Source organism: Sinocyclocheilus rhinocerous, unplaced genomic scaffold (genome assembly GCF_001515625.1).
Source record: "Sinocyclocheilus rhinocerous isolate Xijiao unplaced genomic scaffold, SAMN03320098_v1.1 scaffold334, whole genome shotgun sequence".
Taxonomy (NCBI): Eukaryota; Metazoa; Chordata; class Actinopteri; order Cypriniformes; family Cyprinidae; genus Sinocyclocheilus; species Sinocyclocheilus rhinocerous.
The window spans coordinates 27,926-49,319 of record NW_015658500.1 but is presented as its reverse complement, the minus strand read 5'-3'; the positions used below and the strand labels follow the sequence as shown (position 1 = coordinate 49,319).

The following is a 21,394-nucleotide window of genomic DNA, read 5'->3' as shown; positions in this document are numbered from 1 at the left end:
ACTTATAAACGCTGGTGATGTACAGCTGAAGACATCTTGTCCTTCACAAACATTTCAGTTGGGTCAACAAAAGGATCCGTAGATAACACCAAGTATTCACATATCAATGTGACTGCCAACATAAACTGAAAGACAGTAAAACTAATTTACAACAGTAGCCCCTCTGTAACCATGTTAATATTTAATATTTTCCATACACACAAAACTTAATGTCAAATATGAGCAAATAGCTCCAGATCATGTATTACACCATAGAAATGATGTCTATTCCAGCATTAGAGAAGATTTTGCCAGTATATCTGTTCAGGAAACTGCCTAATCCGGTGTAATTCCAGGTTAAAGGCATCCTCAAATCCAGTGCATCAGAAATTCAGTAAATGTCAGAAGTGATAAGTGGCAGGTGGATAGTGGATTTAGGGAGTTAGCGGTTTAGGGATATGCAGTGTATGGATATGCACATGAGGTAATCTGGGAGCGCACAAAGACACTGATAGTCACTGTTGCAAATGTTTTTTAAGTTATAGAGTGTGTTGACAGACAACATAAAGACAGGGGATTTTTACTCTAATTTAGCTATCTAACATATGTTCATGTTTTTCTGCCTGTGCAATTGCTATGTTTAATTCTTAAATCCCTAAATATTCTGGATGCTCTGATTACAGGAGCCTGATGGCATAATCTATACATAAATCTCATTTACTGTCTCAGTGTCTGCTTTTGTTTGTTAGCTTGAGCACTGTTATTTATCTGCCTAGTTTCTGCACTTATCTGGATTGCAACAAAATGAAGCAGTATATTTTTATAAAAGCAAACCAAACAAGTAATTCCAGCTAACGTGGCAGCTTTAAAAAATTATTATTATAAAAAATTATTAATCTTTTATGCACACTAAGGCTGCATTTATTTGATCAAATATTGAGAAACACTATTACAATTTAAAGTAACTGTTTTGCATTTTAATATATTTTAAACTGCAACTTATTCTTGTGATGACAATTGTAAGCCACTCTTCCAATGTTCAGTGCCATATGATCCTTCAGAAATCATTCTAATATGATGATTTGTGCTCAAGAAACATTTCTTACTATTTGTATTCTGGAACAGAAGATTTATGTACAGATTTGTGCATTACTGTATATACAGCTGTATAAATAAAAATATATATTTTTTCATAATACTTGAGAGAGAGGCAATAATAAGTTATTACGAAATGAATTATAGAAGACAGGTGGTAATTTCTGTGTTAGCTGTTTAAGCTGGAGATGGCATGGGGGAAAAAAATGTTTTTATGCCTAGATGTTCTATTGCACAGAGATCTGTAACGTCTGCCTGTGGGGGAGAAGTGCAAACAGGTTGTGGCTGGGGTGAGAGTGGTCTGTGATGATGTTACCTGCCCGTTTCTTCACTCTGGAGTTGTACAAGTCCTGTAGGTTGGGCAGGTGCACACCAATAATCCTTTCAGCTGTCCTAACAGTCCTTTGCAGTCTTCTTATATCTAATTTCTGGCTGACCCAAACCAGACAGTTATAGAAGTGCACAGAACTGACTCAATCAGCTGAGTAAAACTGTGTCATCTGCGCCTGTGAAAGGTTGAACTTTTTCAGTTGACGAAGGAAGTACACCCTCTGCTGGGCCTTTTTTACAATGGAGTCAATGTGAATGTCCCACTTTAGGTCCTGAGAGATGGTGGTGCCCAGGAACCTGAATGACTCTACTGCAGCCACAGGGCTGTTCATGATGGTGAGTGGGGGGAGTGCAGGGGTTTCTCCTAAAGTCCACAATCATCTCCACAGTTTTGAGTGTGTTCAGCTCCAGGTTGTTGTGACTGCACCAGACAGGTAGCTGCTAAACCTCTTGTCTGTAAACAGACTCATCGCCGTCCTGGATGAGACCGATGACTGTGGTATCATCTGCAAACTTCAGGAGCTTGACAGAGGGATCTTTAGAGGTGCAGTCATTTGTGTAGAGGGAGAAGAGCAGTGGGGAGAGCACACACCCCTGAGGAGCTCCAGTGCTGATGGTGTGGATGTTTGATGTAATTTTTCCCAGCCTCACTAGCTGCTGCCTGTCTGTCATGAAGCTGATGATCCACTGACAGATGGAGGTGGGCACAGAGAGCTGTGTCAGTTTAATCAGGAGGGTATCCAGGATGATGGTGTTGAAAGCGGAGCTGAAGTCCACAAACAGGATCCTTGCATAAGTCCCTGGTTTGTCCAGATGTTGGAGGATGTAGTGCAGTCCCATGTTGACTGCATCATCCACAGACCAGTTTGCTCGATAAGCAAACTCCAGGGGGTCCAGCAAGGGTCCAGTAATGTCCTTCAAGTAGGTCAACAGCAGTCTCTCAAATGACTTCATGACCACAGACGTTAAAGTCTGTAGTCATTTAGTCCCGTGATTTTTGGTTTCTTAGGTACAGGGATAATGGTGGAGCATTCGAAGCAAGAGGGGACTTCACACAGCTCCAGTGATCTGCTGAAGATCGGTGTGTAGATGGATGACAGCTGGATAGCACACCTGCAGTAAAAATCATTCAAACAATCGGCTAAAAGTTGATTCTTCACAGTGCTGGGGGATGGCTTCTTGTAGCTGGTGATGGCTTTCAGGCCCTTCCACACTAATGTAGGGTCATTGCTTGAAAACTTGTCTTAGCTACTCTTATCTCCCTATTCAGTGTGTTTTTGGCCTGTTTGTACAAGGCTTTGTCCCCACTCCAGTAGGCATCCTCTTTGGCCTGGCAAAGCTATTTGAATTTTGCACTGAACCAAGGTTTGTCATTGTTTAATGTTAAATAAGTCCTGGTTGGAACACACATGTCCTCACAGAAACTGATGTAGGATGTCACAGTGTCTGTGAGCTCATCCAGATCAGTGGCTGCAGCCTCAACACTCCAATCACTGCAGTCGAAGCAGGCTTGTAAATCCCACTCTGCTTCAATAGTCCATCACTTTACAGTTCTTACTACAGGTTTAGTAGATTTAAGTTTCTGCTTGTAGAAGATGGACCAAACAGTGATCAGAGAGTCCCAGAACCGCTCGGGGGACATAGTGGTATGCATCCTTTAAAACTGTGTAGCAATGGTCCAGTTTATTGCTGTCCCTGGTAGGGCATGTGATGTGCTGTCTGTATTTAGGCAGTTCGCGGGTGAGATTAGCTTTATTAAAATAACCGAGAATGATAATGAAAGAGTCCGGGTAATGCTGTTCTGTGTGTGTGATCTGATCAGCTCCTGTTCTACCGCCACGCTCACACATGCGTCAGGAGGAATGTATCCACTCACCAGAATAAAGGAGGAAAACGGAGTCCTAAAACGGCGCTATCAGAATTTCACCAGCACACCAGTGCGCTTCGCTCATTTGCGTTGCTTGGAGCGCTTGTATAGATGGCAGCTCTTCTTACTAGAATGTCCAGTAAAACGCCTGAATGCTCAAAAGTGGGCAAAAAGCTATTTGGTGTGCTATTTCTGATGTATAGGAGCTCGTCCCTAGTAAAACTAATTGGGAAAAAGTTACTTAAAACAGGACAAACAAACAAAAATAGTAAAAGTACCAAGGAGCTACAAACCAAGGCAGCAATGCGCGGCACCATCTTCTTTATAAATAGCATTATAATGTATTTTCTGTCACTTTTGATCATTTTAATGCATCCCTGCTAAGCAGAAGTATGAATAATAATTTAAAAAAAATCTACTGAACCACAAACATGAGAACAGTATTAGGGCACACAAATTCAGATATTCAATGCCACAACGCAATTATAATGGTGGCAATGCTTTTATACAACATTTATTTACCAAGAAATTTATATTTAATGACTTAATAACTTATATTTAACTTATGAAGTGGCCAGTTAGCTCCTATTTCTTCTTCGCCAACCGAAAAGTTCCATACATTAGGCCAAAGTTACATGCTTTGATAGTCGCCAAGCAACGTACAGACTAAACATGGGCCTGGAACTATGAGTATGCATGGAGCTAAGAAGCGTTCAGTAATCGCTCATTTATGAAATACACTCCGGGTTTTATTTTTCACTGGTGAGAGAAACCCGCATCGAGAGAGAATATGTTCCGGAAATCCGCTGCAGAGAAAATCATACTTCTTGCGTCTGTTCTTAAGCGAAATTAAAAAAGCTAAACAAATCTGATCGCAGCAATAATCTGCAATAAGCCCTGTGTGGGTTAATGCAAACAAAGTGAAATGTGCAGTTCTGTTGTCAAATTTGAGGACAGGGATGCGGAACAAAATATGTATTTGTATTATCTTGTATTACTGATATATTTTTTTATTATTTTATGTCACTGCTCTTATTGTATATAGGCTAGATGTTTTATGTGCTTTATTGGCTTATCAAATATTCATAGCCTATATTTGTATTGTATTGCTAAAATGTTTATTACTTAAAATATACTTACCAAAATTTAAGGGGGTCTGAATACTTTCCGTACCCACTGTATATATTAATGACAATGGGTCCCTCTTTCAATGAAAGTGTTTTGGTTTATTTTTTAACCCATTTTATTGTCCACCAGGTGTCCAGACACAGGCTGTGCTGCTAATACACAACAATCCTTGATTTCCATCAATAAGGAAAATTTTTCATTGTTCGGCACGCTTTTTGTTTCTCTGTACTTCAATGTGCTTTACTTGCATGGCAAATGATGGTGTATTTGTACTGCTGAAGCAGTATCAGGTTAGACTGTCTTTCTCACACACATCTCCATGTATGTGTCTGCTCTCTGTTTGGGCCTTTCACACACCGACAGGTTTGGGACCCTAGAGCAGCATGACATTGCATGATGGATGAGCTCTCGGACCTTCAAACCAACCCCACCATAGGAGGGGTCTGTGTGTGCTCTCCATGTCCCCACCAGCACCTCATTCAGAATGCCAAACCCTCACCCCACCCCATCCCGCTCCACACACTCTCCTCTCATCCTCCTGAGAGCCACTCAGCAGGCGGGCCAGAAGAGGTCATGCTGAGGGCAGGACATTTATGAGGTGTAGATATTTGCCTTCTCTCACAAAAACACACGGTGGCATTGACACGGTCTGGCTTCTGCTCTTTCAGGTTTAAAGTTTCAGGTTCAGCGAGTTGCTGGAATAGTTGTCCGTGTCTGATACAGCTAGCAAAAACAGAATATTTGTTTATTTGTGTCAGTATTCGTGTCAGTGAGCTAAACACGATCGAATCCTGGAGTGTTGCCCAAAAGATACTGTAAACGTAAACAGCCTTTACAGTGAACAAACTGCTAAAAAAATTCCCTCCCTCAGTGTTCACATGCGTCTGATGCATAACGGGCCTCCGGCTCCAGGTTTGACTGATGTGCGCTCATTAACTCTGGTTCTTTGGGTCAGCCTCTCCCTCCAGTACTAAAGTAGTCACAAGCATCCCAAACATTCCTCTCTCACCGAGGTGACATGGCAAACATGGAAACCTTGCCTGAAAATAAAGGTTAAGAGACAGTAACTGAAAAAAATATACATCAATATACATACATCAATATTAATATACATTAATATACATCATTTATTAATGTACTCAATTACATGTTGAAAACAGTTTTTGCTGCTTAATATTTTTGTGGAAATAATGATACATTTTTTCAGGATTCTTTGATGAATAGAAAGGTCAGAAGAACTGATTTTAAAATGATAATAATAAATGTTTATTAAGCACCAAATCAGTATACTAGAATTATTTCTGAAGGATCATGTGACACTGCAGACTGAAGTAATGGCTGCTGAACATTCAGCTTTGCCAGGAATAAATAACGTTTTAAAATATATTACAATATTTCACAATATAACTGTATTTTTTACCAAATAAATGCAGCCTTGGTGAGTATGAGACTTCCAACAACATAAAAAAAAAAAAACGTAATTATTCCAAACTTTTAACAGGTAGTGTATATAAAACGTTAAAATTAGGCATAGTTTTTTTTTTTTTTCTCTGACTTCATAACGCATAAGATAACACTTTGAGGAAACACAATTAGACATGAAAGGGCAGCAAAAAACGGAATTGTAACAGAAGTGTTCCTTCTGTGTTTTAAATATTAATGTACTGGTGTCTCCAAAAAGCTTAATCAGTTTTGCTTAGGAAAAACCCCCTTTCCAAAAATAAGGAGTTATCAAGAACGTAAATCACACACAGGATGCAGAACAATCTTCTACTGGTTGCACTTTTAGCTTTCTTCTTCCTGCATTGTGAAGGTGTCCGTAATACAATAATATTACAATTACATTACACACACACACACACACACACACAAAAGCTTTCAAAATGGTTTTACTGCCTGATGCATATAAAAACTTTTTAAATGGTTCTTTTGAAAGCCATCTATGGTGCTTCAAAGAAACCAAAACGTTTTAATTTTTCCAGAACCAATACACTGAAAAACCTATAGCCTAATGCAACATCAAGACCTTTTTTTAAAATCTCCAGAAAACCATAAAGCCAAGTCATAAATTATTTTTGTTGTACCTAAGGTGCTACAAAGAGCCTTTATGTTTAGTGTAGGTGAGTGAATCCACACAAATACTCTGTCCAGGTAATTTTTCCCAACAAAATCAAAACATAGTAAATGAAATTTTGCATAAAGCCTGTTTTATTTTATTTTTTTCAAAAAATAGGAGTAATTATCATGATTAATGTGTAATTTACATGAATATATGAATATATAACATATTTCCAACATTCAACCTTCTAATCTTTTTTACTATTCAAGCTTTTTTTAATTACCTTTAATAACCTGTAAAATTTGTAGTGTACCATTGTTTGCAGACTTTATATCTCTATATTTTTCCATGTCCTCTGTTTCTCCTTTCAACATCTCTCTTTCTTTAACTCTCCATTCTCAAAGAGGTATTGGAGGAAAATGACCTGCATGTGTTCATGACCTTAGTTAGCCAGCTGTCTGCTCTTGCTGCAAAACTGCTGAGTTCAAACTGAACAACAATAGATCAGTCGATACTCTGGATGACTTTTCAAAACATAATTTTTAACATTATTTGGCGTTTGCAGACAGTTAATCAGGTTAAGGTGAAAATTTAAATAGACAGTTTAATATAAAATGCATATACATTCATGTAAATCAATGATTTCAATATACATTTATCAAACAAGCTTGAATAAAATACACTAAGGCATGGTAATTTAGATTATTATTTTTTAATTAAATGCAACACGAATGCAATAAAATTAAGATAAATAACATGTTTTAACAGTGGAAATATCTTAGAGTTATATTCCCCACAAGGTCAAAAAGAACATCAACCGTAAAAATCAGTTCCAAGTGGGTCTTAAATTCAGGTTACACAATGATTCTATTTCCTTTGAGGCTTGGCCAACTTCCTGGCATGCTGGTGGTGCCAGTGCTACCATATCAAGCGTTGAATCCAGTGTTTGTTTACAAAAATACAAATTTTCTTTTTCTTTTTTTATAGACCCAGAAAGTGACATTACATTTATTTTCACATCAGATTTCTTAAAGCTTTAGCTTCTGCAGTGTAACAGCAACAATGTCATTAAAAAAGTAAGTCATCCTTTAGGATTGAAAGGCATATCTGTCCTTTTTCACAATTCCAACACGGAACAATCTGTACAGGCTTGCATATTGAACAAATAAGAGTACAACATTGACAATGAAAACAAAAAAACAAACAGAACAATTTTTGGCAAAGCAGGAAGAAAAAGTGACAAGAGGCAATATTTTAGATTAGATCTGTTTTAAACTGCTCTCACTTACAGGTTATGATTGTCCTTCATGATCATGTGACACAGGACAGCAGGAGGCTTCAAGTGCTGGAAGCGTCTGTTCACTCTTTGCATTTCCATACCCACTCCTTGCAGACATAAAATCCTTGGCCGACACTTAGCTACAACATTGCTGAAATATTGTGAGAACATTTCAGCTGTTTTCAAACACAAAAGCATTTAGAAAGCTATCTGCAAAATTAGTTGTCAGTCATCTAAAGTACATCAGGCAAAAACATTGCAAGTGCCCCTTGTTTATGATTCAGTCTACATATTTATTGCAGCTGGAAGTATAGTAATTCCAAGGACATACTTTGGTTTGACATTTTGGAGGCCAGATTCCTTCAGACAGTATTTAAAAAGAATTTCCGGACGGTAAAACCACCTCCACATGTGCTATACGGACCTGGGACTTTTAACTACAGAGTGTTAGCTTTTTACGCAAATTGTTACCAATTAGATCACACAAAGACGATGAACTGCAATAGAAACAAACCATTCTTTCAAAGCCAAAATCAAACTCCAAAAGAAAGATGAAAGAGCGTACACAGACAGCCTGTTTCCTCTGACTGGACTGCATTGTGTCGGTTCTACTGTTTGCTCCATGAGCAGAACATCTCCCAACCCTCCCTTCCCTCCTATACAACAGTGAAGAGGGTATTCAGTAACTAAGGTCTCACAAATCATGCCTGTCCCCAAAACAAACCTCCCAATCAGAACAGTTAATTCATTATAAAAAAATAACACAAGCAAGAGCAATAAAGAGGAATAGAGTTCTCTCTTCATTTATATTATATTTACAGTTTGTAGTTTTTAATATATATTTATATATTTACATACATCAAATAAATCAATTGTACAACTATACACCTGAATGAGAGGATAAGCAAGAGGTACAGAAGTGTATGGCTTGACTGGAAAAACATTCCTTTTGTTTTTTTGTCTGTGTTTGTTTTTGTTTGCTCATAAACCAACTTCCTAATATACTGACGTAATCATTAGCGCCAAAATAAAAAGAACAAAAAAAAAAAATCCCTGGTATTGTCAAAAGAGGTCATTAGACTGTACACGTGTGAAAGCATCATTCAATTTAAAACACCAGTTAGGCCTCTAATCTCCAGGTTAACGCCCATTCCTGTTTGATTGGTTTGTCTTTTTTGTGGCTGATCTCTACATACAAACATGGTTGTTCACATATTTGCATACAGCAAAAAATTACCCTCTCATTCACATCTCCTCTCATGCAAAGACACAAACAAACAAACAGATCATACCACAGCTCAAAGTAACAGTGTATTTGGTCCTGCTAGGATATCAAAAAGTCCTGGGGACATCAGTTTGCACAACTTTCCACAAATCCAAAAATACAGTCAGTGTTTTTAAGCTCTGATTCATGTTCGTCAGTCTATATATCCTACTCTGAACGAGTCCAGTGCCTTTTTCACTAAAAGATAAAAAAAATCATTCCATGTCTGTGGAACCTTCATAGAGTGATCACCACGAGTTGTCCTCCCCACAATCCATTCAATAATCTACTGTTTCTCCAAGAGCAGAGATGAAAGTGGCTGCAGAAACCCATGGCTGTGGGTTAAACTCACTTTCTATATCATGCTAGTTTTGTAAGAGTGGCCTGATTATCAGCCATTTCTTGTATCTCACGATTTCATTCAGTAGTGGATTCAGCCATTTTCTAACGTTAACAGATGATCGACTCTCCCTCGGCCGTCACCAGCTGGCCACTGGTGGGGTCGTAGGTTCCAGCCAGGTAGTAAAGATCTTGACTGTTGCTGTTGGGTTTCCTGATACGGCTCAGGCGCTCGTATTCAGCTCGGCTTACCACCTGGCACTTATGGGAGATGGTCTGGACGTCATTTTCATCCTCATGGGAACTTTGGTACAGGGCATGCTGTGAAGAGAGAAGAAAAGTAGGTTTAGGTGTGCAATATCTACCTAAAGTCAATCAAAACCAAACAAGACTTCTGGTGACTACTGTACCTTCCCATCCCGGTGCCTTTTTCCAAGCTTAGTCTCCTCAGGGTGGTAGAACCACTTTACTTTGACTACCATGTTGCTGGACCAGGATTCCCAAAGACTCTCAATGCGACCAATGAAGGGGAGATGGGGTCGACCAGCTGAGAGGAAAACTGCACAGTCGCCAACTCGGACGGTGTCTTTCCCCCGAACAATGGCCTTGTAGAAGAGCTTCCGGGCTTTTCCTTTCAAACCCCGTCTCTGATGACAGAAAAAGTAAAGTTTAAGGGACTCTTTCAGAAACTACAACCATTTTGGACTGGCATTAAAACAGAAAAATTGGGACAAGAAATTACCTGAGTGGGGTTCCCAGACCACTTCCACAGCTGCCTTCCTGGCATGAATGAGGATGAGTTGGGTGGACCCTCTGAAGATGGTATCTTCTGTTTTTTAGGGAAATCTTTGGAAGATTTGGACTGCACTACAGAGGAAGATTTGTTGGCAATCTCCTTTCTCCTCTGAGGTTTTCCTGTAGTACTACTGACTGCAGTCTTTGAATTCGAGATAGTCAACGTTTTGGCTCCGAAAGTGTGTCGTGGTGGGGCGTTCGGAGGTTCAGGATGCTGCTGTTGTTGTTGAAGCAATGTGTGATGAGAAGAAAGGCAACCCTGAAGCAGAAGCCGTGATGCCTCCTCTTCATCCGAACTGTAGGACGAGTCATTGTCAGATGAACATATGCTGGAGCTAGACAATGAGCCTGAACTAGATGCGCTGGAGGACCCTGAGGATGATGATGAAACAGAAAGACGAGACAGAAAGCGTCCCGAGGTGTGCATTGCTGCCCTTCTGGCATCTTCTTCTTCGTCTTCATCTTCATCCATATCTGAATAGGAGCTTAGGCAGTCGCTGTGGCAGTTTGGCCCATAATCTGCATATTCACTAAGCCCGAGACCCTGAGGGTGTTTACACATGTCTGAGGAACTTTTGAGAAGATGGCAACTGTTCCTTTTGGCATCTTTGACTAGAAGAACAGACTGGGAATAGCCCATTGTTGAGGTCAGTTCTCCTTTTCCTTTGGCCCCAAAGCCCTTTTCCATTCGTCCACCTCTTTGTACCTCTGGGTTTCCAAGAAGCAACAATGCTTTTCCGTTCTTAGTCTTGGGGGACGTTACTCCTTCGTGGTCCAGTTTGACCAGAAATTCCTTCCTGTCTCCTGACTTTCTACCCCGTAATCCAGGGACGCCCTTGTGACTAAGAGGCAGACCTGTTGCCAACTGCTGATTTCCAAAGGAAGTACAACCATTTGCAATGCTGCTGAAGGAGTCCACCTCAAAGGAAGTGCTGAATATGCCTTTGGCTGGAGTGGTCATGGTACAGCTAAGTAAGGGGAACATGTCTGACTCCTTTCCCCTCAGAGCTTTCATTGTTAACCCATTAAACTGGAACAAATCCATGGAGGGTTTCCTCCTGGACATGGCAGCAACCGGCCAGCCAAGAAGAGGGGACGCAGTTCCAGTCACATTCTCAGATGCACAGCTCTTTGATAATGCATTGACGGATTTGGGCCTTCCTGTTGAGGGAGACAAACAAAGGTATTGCTATGGGGATGCAGGAAAACAACCCTCCATTCAATGATAACTTACTTGCATTTTCCAAGCTCCACTTCCTACGATACTACCTTTAGCCCCTTAGTGAAAACAGATACAAACAGATATGCCTGACAGTGGAACATCTGATGACTCCATGTTGTTGTATTATTGCAGATAACATCTGATAAGTTAGAGCTGCTGGACTGGTAGTTCAGGGCTTTAAGTAGGACTCTATAGTTAAGTGGCGTTCAACCTTGATGCCAGTTTCCTTCATCGATTTGTTCATTCAAATACATCTCATTCCATTAATCAACCAAGCACTGATCTCATCAATGCTGATGTGTTAATTGCACATGGTCATTAAATGTAAGGAGCAAAAAAAAAAAAAATCTTTCTCATTTATACAGATTAACCAACCTTACATCTGATAAGATGTTTATGGCTCTTGACAAACATTAAATAAATCATTTTTTGGGAGTGTCAGTTCCAGGAACAAGAACCAGGAAAAGTAATGAAGCGTGTCCTTAGGGACAAACAGGTTGAGAAACATCTACCCAGCAAGTTTCCTTGACAGTCCTTGTGATTAGTGTGTAAAACAATAAATCACAAAACCTGTTGTGGAAACTTGTTCGATAGATATTTCTTAACACGCCTTTTGAAACAACATTTTTATTTCTTTCATTGCAGGTCAAACATAACACCTTATGGATGTATGTGAATTATGAGAGATTTTAATCTTAGAATGCAAAAAGCATCAGTTTAAGACATGTAACCCAAAATAGTTTTAATCCAGTCAATGTGGAATGTGGGAAACCGTAAGAATGTGAATGATGCAGCTGTCAACTCGCACCTGGCTTGGATTTCATAACAATCTTCCTGGGCTCTGTGTTAGCGGAACACTCTGAGGACACATCAGCCTGTTGAGTCATCTTCTCTAGAGCGGAGGTCTTCCTCCTGCGGCAGCTAGGTGAGACCAGGTGGACTGGTGATGGCTCTGCACCTGCAGTATATCAACAATGCCACAGGCTTAATGACAAGCATGGAAACTTGGCACAATGTCTAGCATTACTAAACACTAGACTCTTTGTTTATATTGGAGATGAAATGTGTTTATCTGCAGAAACGTACAGTGGATTTGGTAGCCTGGTGGAAGCAGGCGAATATTTGAAAGAGAAATCCATCCCCGGTCTCCATCATCAAACTCTACCATGATGCTGTCCTCCTTCTGTTCCTCACCTGGACCACCTGTGGAAAACACAACTGTACAGCTCTAAACCACATACATAAAAAAATAGTAATGTTAAAAATGTTTCTAAATGTTTTTAGATCTATCTATCTATCTATCGTTATAAGTATCTAGGTTGCTTTTAAACATTGATGGAGACTTGTTTCGTGTGTGTGTGAGAATGATCTCACCTTTACGGACATATCCAGGATACAGACAGCGGGAGCGTTCACTCCAGTAAGCGCACACTCTTGTTCCAGCTGTCAGAATTTCCACCGTATCTGGCTGCACATCTAAAACCTGAAACACATGGATGACTTTAAAAATTAACCTACATATCTCGCAGAGAGGCAGCTTATCAAGCATAACAAGTTGATTTAGTTAAAAGACACACGTGCAGAACATGAGACGTCCACTTAGCAAAAGCATAGATATCTTTGAGGCCATCCCCGTAAGGCAATTACAACCATGGGTATACCTTTCTCAAGAGACTCTGTTGTTTGATTTTGTTCCCATAGACAGTTTCTCATACTGAACCAGAATAAAAAGAGAGGAAATCAGCATTACTGAATGGGGCGTCTGCTTTGAAATAATGGAATAAAAGAGCAGAGAGGTGAAAAAGGCCTAAATCGATGACTTTATTGTGAGGCTGCCAGCTCCCCTCCCACTACACAGAGCACATGCACTGAGGGCTCTTTCAGGTCCAGTTCAAATGGGTCTTCTGTAGATACAGCCTTTCTGGCAGACAGAGCAAATGGCGATCCGGGAAGTTTTTGGCTGGGATATGCAGGTAGTGGTGTTTGAAGCAAACGACTGATAAGAAGTCTTAAAAGCAGCAGAGGAAAAAAGAAGGAATCACTGCACTGGGGGGGCTAATGCTAGTGGTTAGCAGTGTCTTTTTTTGTAGTTTGATTCCCCTGAAAACTTTAAACAGTTGTAGTCTCCATCAAGACACTGCTATTTGAGAAGACCCGTTTGAGTATTTGAGTGTGCAATCAGGCCCAAACATTGCTTCAACCAATGACATGCGTTTGGGACATGACTGTTTATCTGTTTATCTGACCAATGGCAATGCTTAGGCAACCTGTTTGAATACAGTCATTATATACTGTATGTAATTCACTTGGTGCAGATATGACAAATTTCATCTTGAAGTCCAGAGAAAATGGTCAGTAATACAGAATGGGAACATAGGTGTGCAATCCAATGTAAGAAATAACACCTGTTTGTGCATGAAAATGTGTACATTCCACACCAAAATGAAAATTCTGTCATCATTTACTTGCCCTCAAGTCATTGTAAATGTGTATTCTTCTGTATTTCTTTCTTCTGCTGAATGTAAAAGATGATATTTTGAAGAAAGCTGATAACTAAACAGTTTCGATTCCCATTGAATTCCAGTGCATGCACAAAAAATACAATGGAAGTCAAAGGACATATAGAAGAAAGATATTCATACAGGTGTGAAAACAACAGGAGGATAAGTTTCATTTAAATTTTTGGGTGGACTATCCCTTCAAAGTCAACATCATCAAGAAAAAAAAAAGATTTTTTAACGGATTGGACTGTGAAAAGTGGGATTTACACACCAAAATGGAGAATTAAGGAAATAAATAAGGAAAATTTTGGTTTCATGTTGACTAAGTTTATGTAAACCTGAGCTGTACTTACTTTGTAATTCCACACTAGTTCCAGTAATACTGATACACAAACATACACATAGGAACAATGCTGAAGGCTTATGGGTGAGTCTAATTTGTTAGAGTAGAGTGTAGCGTTCAATGTCAAAGCTTTTACTGTGCTAGCCTTCGATGAGAATATAGCATTAGCTCTCTTGTTCTTTCTGTTCTCCCAGCTTTATCTCTCCCACAACTATGCACAATCACATACAACACTGACACAAATGACAACCTCCTCTCTTTGTTTTGAATTTTGTGAACAATCAAGAGCTTTTTGTGTTGCAGCTTGTGGATTGTATCAAGAAGAGATATCTTCAGATGTTTTGTGTACTGTACTGAATTTGAGAGTTGCACAGAGCATGCTCATTAATACGTCTTTGAGGGAAACTGGGGACGGGTGGGTAGAGCTTGCGATAGGCGGTCCCTAGGCAGTGAGACACTTTTTTTCAGACTATGATACTGAGAGAGATGAATGAGAGAAGCAACACATGTAATGTATTCAAATGAATGCATGCCGACAAAGAGCTGTTGGTTTACGGTGTGTAATCAACTCCCTTTTTCCCCGTCGGCTTAGATAAACTATGCGTGTAAGTGTAACCTGCAGTTCAGCCCCAAAGATGTTCCTAAATAAGAAGATAAATAAATAAAACAGGGATAAAACATGCTCTTCTGTATGTCCTCCTGGGGGGCCACGCAGAACTAATAAGCAACAGTTATATACAGTCACAACGTGAAACTGTATATGCAGAATCTACTTGACTGCTTGACCGCATTAGGAGCAGCTAACGAAGAGTACTGCCTAAAAAAGGCTATATTAGCGAGTTCCTTGGGTTGTCTACTTCCCTCTATCACAACCACATGCTGATCCTTTACAGATGAATTTGATGCTCAATGAGATTAAAAAAAAGCAATAAAAGACACAAATGTGAAAGGATGCCTAAAGTTGGACTAGAGTCCCTCACACACCGATCATAGCAGTTTACACGCTTCATGGCTAAGTAACTGCCTATCGGAGGACAACCAACTCACACACACTCACACAACCCCAGATGCTATGTTCTTAATTGCTTTAGCAGAGAAAGTCACAGAGCTGGGCTGGATTCAGCCTTGAGCTGATGGGGCTCTGGGGGGGAGAACAAGGGGTCTGTGAAAGCCTGTAAGGGTGGCCTGAGGAGCTGGTTTGGCCCAAGGCCTGTATGGGAAGATGGAGGAGGTCTTCAGGGGAACGAGCCCCTGAAGAAGCTTTTTAAAGGGTCTCACCGCTTCCTGAAGCAGCTGCTCCAGAGAGTAGATGCTCTGCCTGTTTCTGCGCTCTCCTTCAACAACAACACTATAGCTGAAGAGACAGAAATAAAGAAAGATTTTTAAATTATTTTAAATGTAATCAACCATCCATCCATCCATCGTTCCATCCAATGTCCCATCCATTCATTCATCCATCCATGTTTTATTGAAAATACAGGGTTGTTGCCTTACATATCAGGCGGGTCCAGAGTATGTACATAGGCAGCGTACAGTAACTCGTCCTCTTTTGATATTAACACTTTCAGCCCATCCCTCAGAATTTCATTGGTGAGAATGCAGTTGGGCAGGGCTGGTTGTGACAAAGACATATTAAAGTGAGAGGGCATCCTCTTTTTACCACATGCATATCCTGTCTCGACATGCATCCAGTTGCATATAAATGTAACAGCATTATGCATGTCTATTTGTATATATCTTACTCAGTACTGCACTGCCCATCGGCTCTGGTTCCTCCTCCTCCTCTTCTTCTTCCTCTCCCTCTGAAAAGCTGCTGTTGTCATCTATCCGGAATCCCTCATCGGCAGCAAAGCTCTCCAGCAAACGACTGACTGCACGCCCCTTAGCCTGCTAACAGTCACGAAATGGCATGTGAGTCTCTCTCTCTCTCTCTCTCTCACACACCCGTAATGGCCCCGGAGAGAGTGATTCAGGGCTCCAACATTCATTCAAACTCCCATCCAAATATATCATAACCTCTCGCACCTTAACAGGTCCATTCTTGTGCACAGCCCTTGGTACTTAACATTGCTCAAAAAGCTGTCATATATTAATGTGATGGAGGTTTCGTCACTTGGGGTGATGCTGTTCGGTTTTCATTTTACAAGTGTGTCTCTAGGGTGAGGCCAAGGTGAAGAATGATGCGTGTCTTTGTTCTCTATCGCGCTCTTTGAGCGGAGCGTCGATTTTCCCCGCCCGCTGATTAGGCAGGCAAAGTCCCCTCGCATGCCTCGCTGATGACCTCACAAAGGGCCGACGGTGACAGCCTTGACGCCTATGGTGTAAATCCTTTCAAAACTATTGACTGTTTTATTTAGACAATGCATGATTCAGCCTGGGAATTAGCAGGCGGATCCCATCTTATCTTTATTGTGAGCAGATTTACGAGAGCCCCTGACAGGACAAACCACGCGAGATTGCATAATCCTTCTGGGAGGGATGACTTTTTATGGGTGCCAAGAGGGCAAGGCAGACAGATCTAGGCCTCTAGGGGGTAATTCGCTATGTGACGCTGCAGCCTCGCTACATCACACCAACTTTCAGTAAAACTCTAATAAATGAGCTCAGAAGTACCTTGCATTGCTGTTCACCAGTAAATATTGTGTTTTGGATACCTACTAGATGTTTTAACTAGCTTAGCCTAACCAGCAAAGACTTTTAACAAAGGGACCATGCTGGTAATCCAGTTTTCATGGAAAGTGAGCACATTCCATACCTGCTTGTTTCTGATTCGTCTGCTCCATGTGATCTCATCATACTGAGACGACAGCAATTCTAACCAACGGCTTTTCCTCTGAAACAACCATAGGGAACATGTTAGCACAGTAAGACCTCCACAAGGCCTTGTTTGTAGCTTATTTATCGAAGTATTGCAACAAAACATAGATATACCTTTCCAAGAAGCACAGCGCTCTTCCTGGTGGTCTTTTCTCGTGGAGTAGGTGAGGTCTTGAGAACCCTAGTATGATCAAAGGTGTTCTCCCTTGACCCCTCTCTCCACTTGGAGCCAGTCAATCTCCTCTCCACCTCCTGTTCTGAGTGATAATGGTCAGCACTGACCAGGGCCGGCCTACAGGGGGCCTTCCTTCTCTTCACCTCTTCTTTATTGACGGACACACTCATAGAACCTGGAGGGAACACAAAAAACATTAAGTGTGACGGTGAAAAATTAGTGTTTGTGAACTAAGGTGATATCTGTCAATCCCTACTGTCTAATTAAATAAGGATGTAACATTTACCGAATCCTTGTCTTTCCATTTTGTTCTTGGCTTTCTGATTGGCCTCAAGCTTCACGATGGAGCACTGTGAAGGACGGCCGACTCCAGACAGTTGCTCTTTAGATGATAGATTCTTGAAGCCCTCTGCCCCTTCCTCGCTGTCATAGATGCCGTCATCTTCCTCCTCTGTGAAAATGATAGATCGATTGAATGCATTGACATCTTGACTGGGCTACAGTTCACAGCGGGCATCTGAATCAGTCATGGTGAACACAGCCTGACGATTTCTCTCACTGTATGATTTGTTCGATATTTAGCAAAGTTCATGAAATGGGTGCCAAATGTGGCTGTGACTGTCAATGTTCACAGGAACTGTAGCAGTCAGAGAAGTCTAGTCACTGACAGGTTTGACCACCAGACCTCTGCTTCCCACAAGTGCCTGCCCTAATGTCTGATTCCTGTTTACAGCTACACATACACGACGATTCACAGCTTTGGAATCACTACAAAAAATGTTTTTGAAAGAAACTGATACATAAAGTCAGCAAAGATGCATTAAATTGGTCAAAAATGGCAACTGATTACATGTATTTCTATTTCAAATAAATTGTGTTCTTCAAACATTCTAATGAATTTTGGGATATTACACACAAATTGCTAAATGGAAACACCAAGATGAAAAAAAAGTATAACATTTTCTGAAACTTATACGCGGACTTGAGATGGATACATTTTTATTCAGTAAGAATACATTAAGTGATTTATATAATTTTAAATTATAAATACTAGATGAAAACCTTAAAGTGATCAAATTGAAACTGAAACCTGGCAACTACCTGAAATAAAGTGTAAGTAGAAGTGCTAAAATTACTAAAGCTAAAATGACTAAAACTAAAATTAAACTGAAAACTGAAAATATGAAAATAAAATAAGCTAATTCAAAATGTTAATAAATACTATGATAGTATATAAATAATCTTTAAAATAACACTGTTTCCCGAATGCCTAAAAATTCTATTTCAATTTTGTACCAATTTCCCCAGAAGTGATGATATTGCTCTCTTGATATAAGTTTGTAACATGAATGACACCTTATGCATTCTAGCTGTCAGTTAATTAAGATATTCAGATAAAGTTACATCTCATGCTTTCTGTGGCACTGTTTTTTTTATCATTTTGTAATTTGTACTGTATTTTTGATCACATAAATTTGAATTTCTTTCAAAAACATACAAATACATTTGTGATTTCAATTTTTTTTACCTGTAATATACGCACACAAAGTCATACTCGCATGCTTCGGTGTCACAGATACGTATTGGCAGATGCCATCTGTGGGCTATGTGTCTCGCATAGATGGCACAGTGGCAGCAGTGTCGGGTGTCAACACAGTGCTGACACACTTGTCACTTACAAGGCACTCGTCAACACTCTCGCAAGCTCGTGAAATGTGAAAAGGATAACTTTCAGGGCAATTAACAGAGCGGCGACAACACCGCCTAGCTCAACCTCAGGCGTAGCTCACATTAACATTCATTATCAGTGTTATTTCATCTCCACTTTGTTCACTTACAGAAGTGTGTTTGCAGGGAATGTGAACTAAAACATGTAGCAGAACTGGGGCAGTGGTGGGAGTGTATCTCTTTTTTCCCTGTAGGTGTGGCATTCTTGAACACAGCATGACGCAGGCTAGCAGTACGGATTGGGTTTTACCCAATGCATGCCTGAGGAGGTGTCGTTCATTTTTTTTAATGCCATGACAGTTGAGCAGGGAAATGAGAGGATCCGCTGATCGTCATGGTGGGATGCATCTCTCTCAGCCCATAACTCACCTGTGTCGCTGTCGGAGGGAGAGATGCCCTTCTCGGTAGCTTCCAGCTTGCTATAGGTCACAGCTGTATTGCATAGCAGCTGCTGAGTTCGGGTAGGCAGGAGTGAGGAGCTCAGGATGGCCTTTGACCTTGCACCTCTTCTCATCATAGTCCCCTTCCCATCTGATCCCTGGTGGACTGCTGCCCCACTGCCTGCTGGGACAGAAAAAAAATGTTCATCAAAGCCTTGGTACAGCAAAAAATTCTAAATAATCTAAAGTCATCTACATATTAATGCAATTCAAATACTTGTGTCATATACATCAAGCATATATTATTGTTTACCTGTGTCAATGTGCTCTCCAGTTTTACTACTATGTGTGTGTTCTTCTTTTCCACTGTGCTCTCGGGACAGATGTTCTGTAATAGCGCTTGGTGTATTGGTTTCTCTGTGACACAACAAGTTCGCCAGTCTCGATCCATGCTTGGCTTTGGCTTTCTGCTTCAGCTGTGAGCAAGCTTTCTGTTTAAACTTTGTGCTCAGCAGTCTTGGCCTGCCTCTTGGTCTACAGTGAGCCTTCATCTGAAACAAAGATAGGAAGAGAATTAAACCACACGCAAAATTTGAGTTGCACTATTACAATGCTTGCAAGGCAGCACTGTATTGATGTTCCTCAACCAATCATTCAATAAAAATTTTAATTGTGTCATAACCGCATGCTTGTCTCTTTCACTAAAATTCAATTTAAAATAATTTGACTTCCAGTTTAAGAATGTTTAGCATTTAAAATCTAACCGACAACGGTGACATAACTGTGATATTGGCCAACTGACTTGTGATTGGTCTTGTTTCTTCTATTTATTTGAATGCTAAATTGTCATGGGTATTTACATTTTTACCTGTATTTAACCATTCAAGAGAGAAAACAACTAACCAATAGACAGAAAACAGTGTTAAGCATGATGACAACAGCAATGTTTAAGGTGGCATTTAAAAAAACAGTAAGAATTGACTTTATTTTTTAAAGAAATGTAAAACTCAAATTTAAAAATATGACTTACACTACAAATCTTTGGCATTTAAAAACAAACCAACAACGATAACATAAACTGTGATTGGTGTCTTTCTTGCATTAATTTGAATGCTAAATTGTGATGGGTCTTTATTTTTATACATGTATTTAACCATGGGAGACAAACAACTGACCAAACTGACAGAAAACAGTGTGGAGTGTCAAGATAATAGCAAAGTTTAAGGTGACATTTCAAAAAACATCAAGAATTTACTTTACTATTTAAATTCATTTTAAATTCAAGTTTGAAAAATATTTAGAATATCTGACATTCAAAATCTACCTGACAGCAATGACATAATTGTGATATTTGCACACTGAGTTGTGTCTGGTCTTTTTCTTGCATTTAGCTAAATGCTAAAATGTGATAGGTCTTTCTTTTTTACATATATTTAACCATGTGACAGAGAGCCAACTACCCAACACACAGTAAACAGTGTTGAGTGTCACGATAACAGCATATTTAAGATGACATTTCCAAAAACATAACACATGTTTTTCAGCAGTTTAGGAGCGATTAGCTACAAACCTGTGTGCTACTGAGATGGTGGTAAGGGCTACTGGTCATCCTCCTCTTCCTGTCTCCGCCTCCAGTCAAGTCCTCTGCTGTAAGCAGGCCCGGCCCCGCCCCCGCTCCAGCCGACCTGTCCATCACAACAGAGAGGTATTCATGAGGGAAGAGAAGAACGAAGGATGAAAAGGAGAGATCAGAGGCGAGCGAAGGGCTTGCCTTCCCTCTCTGTGGCTCTCTAATAACCTTTTTTTCAGGCTTTGATGAATGGAGAGGCAGGGGCCTGGTTCCCCGCTGCACGCTTGAAAAATTGGGATCTGACGCCAAACTGAGAAATATCTGAGAGAAGTGCTGGTAAAGCAACCTCCCACTCATAATTTTGTTTGTTCTTTTTTTTGCTCTCCCTCGTCTCAGTCTCTCCGTCTCTGCTTACTCCTTTTCCACTCTGTGCCAATGGTTTTGGGGCTGTGAATTCCAGCATTACATTAATAAAAAAAAACCTTCTCTGTCTTATTACCATATCAATGCATCTGTTCCTGCA

General features: G+C 40.2%; 1 protein-coding gene across 1 annotated transcript in view; it reads right to left on the bottom strand.

Moving 5' to 3' along the window:
- Positions 1-7,221: 7,221 nt before the first annotated feature.
- LOC107722173 (BAH and coiled-coil domain-containing protein 1-like) overlaps positions 7,222-21,394 on the bottom strand; it is a 38,578-nt gene continuing 24,405 nt past the window's right edge. Inside the window, exons 13-27 of the mRNA XM_016530426.1 lie at positions 20,872-20,986; positions 19,615-19,852; positions 19,291-19,485; positions 17,480-17,644; positions 17,133-17,368; positions 16,957-17,034; positions 15,944-16,091; positions 15,696-15,813; positions 15,480-15,555; positions 12,732-12,840; positions 12,444-12,560; positions 12,166-12,315; positions 10,083-11,296; positions 9,751-9,987; positions 7,222-9,661 (exon numbers count right to left, since the gene is read on the bottom strand). Coding sequence (XP_016385912.1) covers positions 9,452-9,661; positions 9,751-9,987; positions 10,083-11,296; positions 12,166-12,315; positions 12,444-12,560; positions 12,732-12,840; positions 15,480-15,555; positions 15,696-15,813; positions 15,944-16,091; positions 16,957-17,034; positions 17,133-17,368; positions 17,480-17,644; positions 19,291-19,485; positions 19,615-19,852; positions 20,872-20,986 — 3,406 coding nt within the window. The 3' untranslated portion in view covers positions 7,222-9,451. The remainder of the gene's footprint in view (positions 9,662-9,750; positions 9,988-10,082; positions 11,297-12,165; positions 12,316-12,443; positions 12,561-12,731; positions 12,841-15,479; positions 15,556-15,695; positions 15,814-15,943; positions 16,092-16,956; positions 17,035-17,132; positions 17,369-17,479; positions 17,645-19,290; positions 19,486-19,614; positions 19,853-20,871; positions 20,987-21,394) is intronic.